At 51.8% G+C, this 10,729-nt stretch overlaps 1 protein-coding gene and 1 long non-coding RNA gene across 3 annotated transcripts; one reads left to right on the forward strand and one right to left on the reverse strand.

Annotated features, from left to right (window-relative positions):
- Window positions 1-389: 389 nt before the first annotated feature.
- On the reverse strand, window positions 390-8,469 carry TNFSF12 (TNF superfamily member 12). Of its 2 annotated transcripts, none has more exons than XM_059668762.1 (7): window positions 8,182-8,469; window positions 7,975-8,025; window positions 7,370-7,445; window positions 6,799-6,852; window positions 6,683-6,718; window positions 1,379-1,503; window positions 390-1,172 (listed from the first exon to the last, which is right to left on the reverse strand). In XM_059668762.1, exons 1-7 carry the CDS (start codon window positions 8,338-8,340, stop codon window positions 924-926), a joined length of 750 nt encoding a protein of 249 aa, XP_059524745.1. In that variant the 5' UTR covers window positions 8,341-8,469; the 3' UTR covers window positions 390-923. The 2 variants fall into 2 exon arrangements, with proteins under 2 accessions (XP_059524745.1, XP_059524747.1); XM_059668764.1 differs by having other exon boundaries at window positions 7,975-8,022; window positions 8,182-8,467.
- LOC132218068 (uncharacterized) lies at window positions 1,004-10,377 on the forward strand. Its single transcript, XR_009449079.1, has 4 exons — window positions 1,004-1,142; window positions 1,344-1,693; window positions 6,306-6,402; window positions 9,639-10,377. It is a non-coding gene; the product is annotated as an uncharacterized LOC132218068 (long non-coding RNA).
- Window positions 10,378-10,729: the final 352 nt, after the last annotated feature.

The following is a 10,729-nucleotide window of genomic DNA, read 5'->3' on the forward strand; positions in this document are numbered from 1 at the left end:
ACCCTGAAGCCTCCTTGAGGCCCGCTCCCACCCCACATGGAGCCGGGGCCCTGTGCCAGCACCTGCCCATGCCCCGAGGCTGCCAAGAGGAAGGGCCCCTGTTCCGCCCGCCAGGGATTCCCCGCGGGAGGAAGCCCGCCTCCTAGGTAAATGAGGCCACTTCTGCTGGACCTTGGGCAGAGGGTTGATTCTGTTCCCTGGCACTTTGCCCTTCCACGCTCTGCTCACACCTCGGGGGCCGGAGGCCTGTGGGTCCCCACTGGCAAGCCTGCGTGCGGACCTGGAGTCCCAGGTGTCCTGCACCCCACTCCCCAGTGCCCAGACCCCCTTCTCAGGGCTTGCAGTTCCCCCGAGGAGGCCCCCTACACACCCAATAAAGAGAGCAACCGTGACTTATTCTCTTTAATTTCTACTTATCAACATTTTGTCACAATAATAATAAAAATAATATCTGTTTTAAAAATCCACAGGGAACCATCAGGGGAGGAACTTGTCTTGGTCCCTTAGCCCTCACATCGGGGAACTCTTGGCCTCGTCCCAGTCTCTCTGGTATCCAGCTTCTCCTAGTGCCTGAGAGGGGTACTGGGGACCCATCCTCACCCAGAGTATAGTAAACAGTGTACCGGGGGGTGGCAGCCAGGGTGGGGAGTCAGGAGATAAATGGGGGTGTCGAAGATCAGGGGTTTGGGAGCTAGCGAGGTGGAGAACCAGAGGTGGTGGTGGGGGGGGGGAGGGCTCTTCAGAGACGAACGGGAATATTTATGTTGCATGGAAAACACGTGAACAAGCCCTGGCAACGTACCCAGGGAGAGGCAAGTCTGAGGGGAGGAGCAGCTTGGGGTGGGGCCAAGGGGACTGGGGTGCTCAGAGAGTTGTTGTGGGGAGCCAGCAGCCTGGGAAAACCACTGCGAGACCAGGGCCCCTCAGTGAACTTGGAAGAGTCCAAAGTAGGTAAGGAAAGGGGCAGCCTTGAGATGGGCCCAGGGGAGGGTTCGGATCCGTAGGGAGGACCCAGGCCGCAGGGGCAACAGCCCAGACACCTGGCAGAGACGGAGCTGAGACCCGTGGGAACTCGCAGTGGCAGAGAACTCTTCCAGGCATCGCAGGGCCAGCGTGTCATCCACGAGCAGGTCCAGCTTCAGGTAGACAGCCTTTCCCTCGTCAAAGTGCACCTGGGGGCGGGGAGGGGGTGGCGGAGTCCAGGCCTCGCTTGCCCTCGTCTCCATTTCACATTTCCTTGGAGACCCAAATGCCCCCCCCCGCCCCACCCCCGGCCCAAACCCCAAACTGCCCCACCCCGCTTTTAGCTTGCCCCCCTCTCCCACCCAACCCTTCGTCCTCAGTTCCTGCTTCACCCGTGGAGCCAGGTGGGGCTTACCTGGCAGTACAGGTAGTAGAGCCCAGCCCGGGTGACTGTGAACGCCCCGCTCCGGCCGTCATAGCGCAGCGGGTTGGAGCTGTTGATCTTGGCCTCCTCCCAGCCACTCACCGTCCCGTCCACACCTGAACGCAGACGTTCAAAGAGGGGCAGGTCCCCGCACAGGGCTCGCGCGGTCCCCAGGCACCCTCCGGGTTGTGAACCCTGAGGGCCCACCTGACCCAGAAGATCCACAGATGGCCCAGGACAAGGGAGGACCCATGGCCTTGGGGGCCCATCGTGTCATGGGAAGTTACGTGAGGAAACCTGACCTAGGTAACCAGAACCATACACAGCAGGGTGTCACCAGCCACTTGTGGGGAGAAGAGCAGGGCTGAGGGAGAAGCGTGGGGGCCTTTATGTTTTGAGTCTAGAGCAGCCGCGGGCAAACGACGGCCCGTTTGAAATGAATAAAACTAAAAAAAAAAAAAAAAAAAAAGACCGTACCCTTTTATGTAATGATGTTTACTTTGAATTTATATTAGTTCACACAAACACTCCATCCATGCTTTTGTTCCGGCCCTCCGGTCCAGTTTAAGAACCCATTGTGGCCCTCGAGTCAAAAAGCTTGCTCACCCCTGGTCTATAGTGTTCACCTCTTTTACTTTGAGGATGTACACACATACATTACTTGAATCACACATTACTTGGATTATTAAAATTTTTTCAAAAATGGTACCCAAATATTCATCAACGGATGCATTGATAAGGAAAACTGTATATATCCATACAATGGGATATTATTCAGCCTTAAAAAGAAATGCTACGAACTATGAAAACATTATGCTAAATGCTTTCAGTCATAAAGAACAACATAGTATATGATTTCTATGAAATATCCAAATATACAAACATGGAGAGACAGAAAGTAGATTAGTGTTTGCTTAGCACTGGCAGCCTGTGGGATCGGAGAAATAGGGGATCATGGCTACAAGGTACAGGTTTTCTTTTTGAGGAAATGAAAATGTTCTAAAATTTCTGTAGTGATGGTTGCACAGCTGTGTAAATATACTCAAAACCATTTCATTGTATACTTTAAATGGGTGAATGGTATGGTATGTGAGAACACCTTTATCTCAATAAAGCCATTACAAAAAAAAAAAAAAATCTAGCCCTGACTCGTGTGGATCAGTGGTTAGAGCATCAGTCGGTGCACGGCCCAGGGTTCGATTCCTGGTCAAGGGCACATACCTGGGTTGCAGGTTCACTCCCCGCCCTGGTCAGGCAGGTGCAGGAAGCAACCAGTTGATGTGTCTCAAGGGGATCTCTCTCTCTCTCTCTCTCTCTCTCTCTCTCTCTCTCTCTCTCTCTCTCTCTCTTTCTCCCTTCTTCTTCCCCTCCCACCCTCCCTTCCACTCTCTCTGAAAAGCAATGGAAAAAATATCCTTGAGTGAGGATTAACAAAAACCTTTTTTTAAAATCTAGAGCTAGGATAATAGAAAAGTGCAAAGAAGATAAATAATAAAGTGATAGAACAGGACCTCAAGTGGCTTCCCAGGCTCTCCACAGCCCCGCCACCTCCCTCTCCAATCTAATCTCACAGGCACCGCCCATTCACAAGACTCCACCCACTCTGCCTTCTTTCTGTTCCTGCTGAGAACCAAGTTCCTTGTCGCTGCAGGGCTTTGTACTGTCCTTCCCTCTTCTCAGAACCCTGCCCTGCCCGGCATCTTCTGTCGGTCAGGTCTCAACCCATCTGAGAGGCCTTCCCAGGCCACCCAGGTTAAAACAGCCAGACTCGGCCCTGCCTCCGTTAATCTCTTCACCACATCACCCTGTTTCTTTCATAGCAGTTGCCAACATGGGAAACCATCTGGCTTATTTTATTTTAATTTTTATTTATTTTTTAGAGAGAGGAAGGGAGAGGGATAGAGAGAGAGAAACATAGATGAGAGTCATTGATTGGCTGCCTCCTACACGCCTCCTACTGGGGATCTAGCCCACAACCAAAATACATGCCCTTGACCGGAATAGAACCCCGGACCCTTCAGTCCGAGGGCCCACGCTCTTTCCACTGAGCCTACGGTTAGGGCTCATCTGGTTTATTTATATATGTGACAGTTTGGAGTCCGACTTCCCTAAAAGAGCAGGGACAACGGTCCTATTCACCACTGTGTCCTTGCACCAGGACCTTGGCCTGCTCTGAGTGGGTGCCCAGCAAACACTGGTGGGAAGACAGAGGGAAGGAGATAAACATGGACGATAGCTCTTTGTTTGAGTCCACAGGCCAGTCTCCTGGACCGCAATGGCTGATCTCTGCAGCCTCAGCAGCTGCCTTCCTCAACCCCTCATCCTCTGCTAGCCCCAGCGCCACATCCTTATTACCGTCTCAAGGAAAATGTAATGCGCTCTGGGCATTTTCACCCTCACCTATGGGTTACTGTGGCCTTTATTGTACAGACTCGGATCTGCGTCTCCAGCCCCTTCTCAACTTGCCCCAGGCACCCCAAACTCATCTTAACCAAACTGAGCTTGGCCTGCCACCCCAAACTTAAAAAAAAAAAATGTTTGTATTGCCCATGCTGGTGTGGCTCAGTGGATAGAGCGTCGGCCTGAGGACTGAAGGGTCCGGGGTTCAATTCTGGTTAAGGGCACATGCCTGGGTTGTAAAAAATGTTTTTATTGATTTCAGAGAGGAAGGGAGAGGGAGAGAGAGATAGAAACATCAATGATGAGAATCATTGGTAGGCTGCCTCCTGCGCGCCCGCTACTGGGGATCGAGCCCACAGCCCAGGCATGTGCCCTGATCGGAATCGAACCGAACCTGAGTTCCTGGTTCATGAGTTGACACTCAACCACTGAGCCACACTGGCTGGGCACCCCAACTCCAAACTTGCTTTACTGTCTTTATTCCACGTTTGGCTCATGGTTCTACCTCCCACCAGGTACATGTCTCCCTCTCCTTCACCAACTTTATTCCCCCATCATCACCAGTTGCTAGCAACTCTGCCACTTAAATAGCTCTGTCCCATCTCCCTTCCAGTCTGGCCCTGGCCACATCTCACAGAGAGTCTTCTCAGCCTCTTCTTTCCGAGTGACTCCGTTTCCAGCCTTGCTTGCTCACATGCACCATGTCCAGCACACAAGCACACGCTAGCTGGGTCCAAATCCCAGCTCCACCACTTCGTATCGTCATGACCTCAGACAAGTTAAGTGACCTCCATCTATAAAATGATCAGACTATCTGTAACTAAGAGTCATGTAGTATTCCTTACCACTGAAAGGATGGAACTTTCCTTCAGCCACATCCCCCTCCACCTACTGGCCCATTTCTCTGCTCCTGTTACAGAGAAACTTCTGGAAAGGGTTGCCACTGTCTCCAATTCCTACTTCAGATTTTTTCTTAACCCAGTACATGCTGGCTTCCATCCTAACTATGCCACAGAACTGCCCTGGTCAAGGTCACCAGCTGACTTTTTATATCAGCAAACCCGCAGTCATTTCTCTGTTCTCATCTCATGTGACCTCTCAGCTGCCTTCAACACAGACAGCCACATCCTTCTTGAGACGGTGTCTTTTTTTTTAAGTTTGAAGAGCATTTTTTTTTCATTATTATTATTTTTTAATCCTCACCCAAGGATATTTTTTCCATTGGTTTTTAGAGAGTGTGGAAGAGAGAGGGAAAGACAGAAACATTAATGTGAGAGAAACACATCAACTGGTTGCCTCCTGGATGCACCCCGACCAGGGCCTGGGTCAGGGAGGAGCCTGCAACCGAGGTACGTGCCCTTGACCAGAATCGAACCCAGGACTCTTCGGTCCACAGGCCAACGCTCTATCCACTGACCCAAACTGGCCAGGGCGAAACCGTGTCTTATCTCAGGTTCCATGACACTACCCTCCCGGGGTTTCTTCCTCTCTCTGGCCGCTTCTCAGACTCTGCTGGTTCTCCTCCTTTGCTCCACTTCTCGGTGTCCAAGGGCCTCACTCATGGGGCTCTTTTTTCCACTGGTGTCTCATCCAGTCCTATAGCTTTAAATACCATCCACATAGCAATGACTCCTGACTTTATTGGCCCTGGCCTAGCCCGAGTTTGTCTACTACGTCCAGCCATCTATTTGTGGAACTCACTTTTTATTATTATCTATCTGCTTGTTTAGTATTAGATTTCAAATTTAATTATTAATATGCATGCCTCCCAACCTATTTCTTCCCTGATTATCCCCATCTTAGCAAATGGCATCATTCTTCCCAAAGATGCCCAACTTAAAAATCTAGAAGTCATTTCTGATTCCTCCCTTTCCCCTATCCTACACAGCCAACCAACAAGCAAGCCATATCTTCAAGCCACATGCTTACTGCTCTCCACCTCAGCTGCCAACCTCTCTAGACCAACTCACCCTTATGTCTTGCCTCCTGGCCTGTCACATGGAAGGGCATTCCAAGTCAGGGAACAACATGCGCAAAGTCCAGAAGAGGAACATTGGTGGGGAAGGGGAGTCAGCCCAACACGTGTGGAGAATTCATAAGGATGTGCAGGGAAAGGAGGTTGAGACCATGAAAGCCTGGAAGCCAGGCAGAGAACAATGGAATAATGAAGATGGCGGGGGGGGGGGGGTGCGCTTAGCTTGGCAACACAGGTGGGACAGAGTAGGGGGTAGGAGAGTTTGGAATGGGGAAAGATGTAGACTGGGTTTGAGATTCCAATGTCAAGGTGCTGAGGTAGGGGGTACGGTAGGGCTGGAAAAAAAGAACAGTGCCCGGCCAGCGTGGCTCAGTGGTTGAGTGTTGACTATGATCCAGGTCACAGTTCGATTCCCAGTCAGGGCACGTGCCTGGGTTGCGGGCTCGATCCCCAGTGTGGGGCTTGCAGGAGGCAGCCAATCAATGATTCTCTCTCATCATTGATGTTTCTATCTCTCTCTTCCTCTCCTTTCCTCTCTGAAAGCAACCAAAAGAGAAAAGAAGAACAGAAACTAGAAGCATTTTGAGAAAAATGGTCCGCGCATGAAGATATGGAGGGGAAGGACAGGAAAAAATCCAAGGTGAAGAAGAGTGAGAAGGTGGGCTGGTGGTTTGGTGGGAGACTCTGCCTGGGTTCTGGGAGCGGAAGGAGTCTCCCTGGGGTCCCGTGCCTGGATCCCAGAGAAAGTCCAAGTCTGGGGGCTGAGAGAACCGAACCCTGAGGACTTTCCCGAACTGGCTTCTGGGGTTCTGAGGCTGAAGGCAGGGATGGGGGTGGTCAAAGTTTTGAGGGGCCCCTTTTCCAGGAGGCCAGCGCTGTGGGGGTCAGGGAAAAGCACAGAGGTGGAGATAGCGTCTTACCTGCTTGTGCTCCATCCTGTCCAGGCTGTGGGTGAACTGTAAAACACAGGAAGGGTTGGTGCGACCTGCCCTGCCCCTCACCCCTCCTCCCCGGGCACGGCTCACCCGTCACCCACCTTCATAGTGGGCTGCAACCACTCTGCGAGCCCGTGTTTTCCGGCCTTTAGATGCTGAGAATCAAGGAAAGACAGGTGGGCGAAGCAGCCCCCACATATCTGGGGGCCAGGAGCGACTCCCCCAGCCCCAGTCCCTTCTAAGAACCCTGGCATCCTCATTTTTGTCCAGATTTCTGGCCTCAGAACCTCATGCCTTATCTTCCTACATAAGCAGAGCGACTATATAATTTATCATCCAAATTGGGTGCTTCTGAGAGCAGAAAGGGTGCTATTATTAATCACACTGAGCTAACAGGTGTAAGCCAGGACAGTCCCCCCGCAAACCTGGATATACGGTCACATGGTTATCCCATTCATAAGTTTTTGCTTGCTGGGGCCTAGGCTTCTGACTTCCCCACTTTGTCTCTACATCGTGACTCTGACCCTCCTCCCCCTTTATTCTCCGTGTCTCCGTTTCTCCATTCATAAAGAGGATAATGGTTTTTGCTCTGCCCACTCATACGGCTGTTATGATGAACAAAAGCAATAATGAATTCAGAAGCCACTAAGGTTGGGATAAAGAGATGCTCACCACTTCGGCGAGGCCGAACCAGCTGATTCAGGAAAGGCACAGGGTCCTGGCCCTCCTCCGACTGGGGACTCAGTTCCTGGGGGAAGTGAGGGCAGGGCTGACTCAGAGCCTTGCCAGGGATTCCCAGAGACAAAAACTGAGATCGACAGAGGCCGTTCGGAGAGGCACAGACGGGCACAGGAGTCTTAGGGAGGGACGGAGCTCTCAGCCAACAGTGGCTGAGGCCAAGGGGAGGCAAGTTTCTGGGGTCAGGTCTCAGCCCTCACGCCTCTCAGAGACCAGCCACACTTCCCCAACCCCACAACCAAGTGCAGACCCTGCAAGCGATGGGCCCATTGCACACATGCCCACACTCAGAATACACGGTGGGTAAGCACCCTACACAGACAACCAGCATCCCTCCTCCACCGTATCTCACACTCCCACTTCACGGTCAGCCAATAGCACGTTCACTCCGCTGACACAAACCCAGCACCACACAGCTGTCACCCTCTCTTGCCCATAGACCTACGAACGGGCGACACAGCCAGGGCACTCCCTGCACCCTCAGCTCACACACACTTCCCATGCCCAGCAGCCTGCCATCAGCACCCACAGCCACTCACCAGAGGGTCCTGGTCCTCTTCTGCTACCAGCTCCCCCTGGGCAGGCTCCTGCTGGGAAGGAGGTAGGGTCACCCTGTCCTCCTCCACCTGACAGCTCGCCCTCCACCCATCTCCCTGGCCCCTTGTCCTCAGCCCACGCAGCCTCATAAACTGCTCTGCAGATTTTGCTCCTCATCGCCCCGGGAGGGGTGTGCAGCAGGGCCTCACCTGAGCAGATGACGATGCCCGGCCCCCCAGGCTGACCACGGCCAGCAGGAGGCCAAGGCAGGCCAGCGCCAGGCCCAGGCCCAGCATGAGTGGGGCCAGCAGGGCGGTGCCCGGCTCCCCCGTGCGCCCCCTCTGCCTCAGGCTCCGACGGGCAGCCATGGGGGCGGGGGCTGTTCCTGCCTCACCGCCCCCCCATCCCGGGACCCGAGGGATCGGGGGAGGGGGAGCCGGCGGGAGGATCGGGCTGGGGAGAGGGAGGGGCAAGGGAAACCAGGCGGGAGGGCGGGGATGAGGACAGGAAGCCGGACACTGTTTGTGTGGTTGCCTCGAGCTGCTCACGGAGCGGACTGCGCTCTGCTCAGCACAGAGCGATTCCCTGCGAACGGGCGCACTCCGCCTGGGCGCCTAGAAGCAGGGCGAGGTTTGTGAGTGTGCAGCCGTCCGAGATGGGTGTGCAGCCCATGGCTCTCCTGGCCGAGGGCAGAGGGAGTGAATGAAGGCAGAAATGAGCAGAAACGCCACCCAGGTCCGGGTGAGGGTGGTCATGCTACCAGACACCTGCCCTGCCTGTTCCCGGGCCGGGGGCCTGGCCGGAGCGGGGCTGCCTAGGGCCAGCCAGTACTGTGCGGGCTCTTGACTTCCTGCAGGAAAGATTTAACAACACACGGTCAGGTGATGATGAGGATAGCAAGGACAGGCAACCAGAGAGCCTTAGGCTGAGCTGCTTCGGTTCTCTGAGAAGGTTCTAGAGAGAAGTGAGCGGGGCGGGGCTGCTTTAGCTCACTGGGAAGTCAGAGAAAAGGGGGGCTTGGAGACAGGGTCAGGGGGTGAGCCCCAGACCAGCTGCTGCTGCTGCCCTTGGCTTCCTGGTTGCAAGTCTCCTGGGGACCATTAGAGTTTAGGGCGCACAGGCCTGTGGGGGGAAAAAGAGGGAGGAGGGAAAGGCGGGGAGGGGGGGTATATTCTAAATTAGAGTAAGGGGGTATATTCTAAGATCTCACTGCTGAAGCAGCTTACCCAGTGCACTGACAGGACACCTCTACCCCTGAGAGCTCCCTGTTTGAACTTGGCTCTGAATCTTTGCAAGTTCCTTGCTAAGGCAGGCTGAAATTTCTAGAACATCCATTTGAATAAAAATATATGTATATAATGGAACAGTTTAATTAAAATGTATGTATTCAAATAGAACATAGCTATTATTTTATTTGGCAAATCTTCCCATGTAGACTTTCCAAATGCTTCTAATTTCAAGTATATCAAAATAGGCCTAATTAGTTCAAAAACTTCTTTTATAAGGAGAGAGAACAAATCCTTGAGGCGTTCCAGGGGTCTATTGGAATAACTCAAAGTCACTTTGTTAGGGGCGGAAATAGAATATTGGGGACCAGCTATAACTGTAAGAAACATTAATCATGCTCTGTTAACCGTGCTTGTTTTGTTCTGCACATTCTAACCAGGCTGGGAGTGGCGCTTGGGACCTGGAAGCTCAACAGGGACCTGGGAGTTCTACATCCTCTACACCCCGGAGCTGCCTATTGTCGTGGAAAGATTAACAACCTTGTTGCAGAAACCTGAGGCACCAGCCTTTTACGTACTCCCAGGCATTTGCAGACCCCCAGCCCGCATTGCCTGTAAACTGTCCATTTTGCATACCCATTCTTTTCCTTTTTTGCCTACTTCCCCAAGTAATCTCTGTGACAGGTGAAGTAGGGTAGCAATCATCTCAGGTAGAAACTGTAGTTTAACCCTGCTGTTTGGCTTACCAATAGAAAAGTTATTTTGATTTTCTGAATTACATAAATCATCCCATTAGATTGAATGCCTTATTGATTGTAAAGTGAATATCCCATTGATTGTGATCTTACTGGTTTTAGAAAGCACATTCCTCTGTACCTGGGAACCAGGACAGCACAATTATCCCAAGACCCGAGGGTTCCAGATAATGTGTCCCTGTCAACTCAGTGGTCCGAAGACCCAAAGCTATAATTAATCTATGTAGATAACTAATTGGCTCCATCTCGCTTCTGTAACTGCTTTGTGCAAACCAGGGTCCTCATTCAAACCCTGGGATGTAATCAATACCTCTATGCTCTTTGCCTGTATAAATCTGGTGTTGGGGCTGGGGAGGGCACTGCGAGATTTGGGAGAGCAAAAGGCCCCCTCGTAGTCCCGGATTGCAATAAATGTGACTCTTTAATTCGACTTCTTGAGGCGTCCTTCTGTGATTCGTGGGGTACATTACAACACAGGCAGCCCAGACCCATTGATTGTCCAGTTACATTATTATTCCCTCAGTCAACATGGTGAGGACCAATGAACTTGTTTCAATTTCTCGGTTAAAAAAAAAAGTCTCTTAAAATTTAAACTTCGGGAAGGTTGTCAAACAAACTTAACCAAAAGATCGTAACATAAACTTCTTGTAAGTCCAGGTAAAACACATTTTATGGTAATAACTCTAAAATACATCAATCAAACTTAAACCAGTTTTTTTTAATATATTTTATTGATTTCAGAGAGGGAGGGAGAGAGAGATAGAAACATCAATGAT

Source organism: Myotis daubentonii, chromosome 16 (assembly GCF_963259705.1).
Source record: "Myotis daubentonii chromosome 16, mMyoDau2.1, whole genome shotgun sequence".
Taxonomy (NCBI): Eukaryota; Metazoa; Chordata; class Mammalia; order Chiroptera; family Vespertilionidae; genus Myotis; species Myotis daubentonii.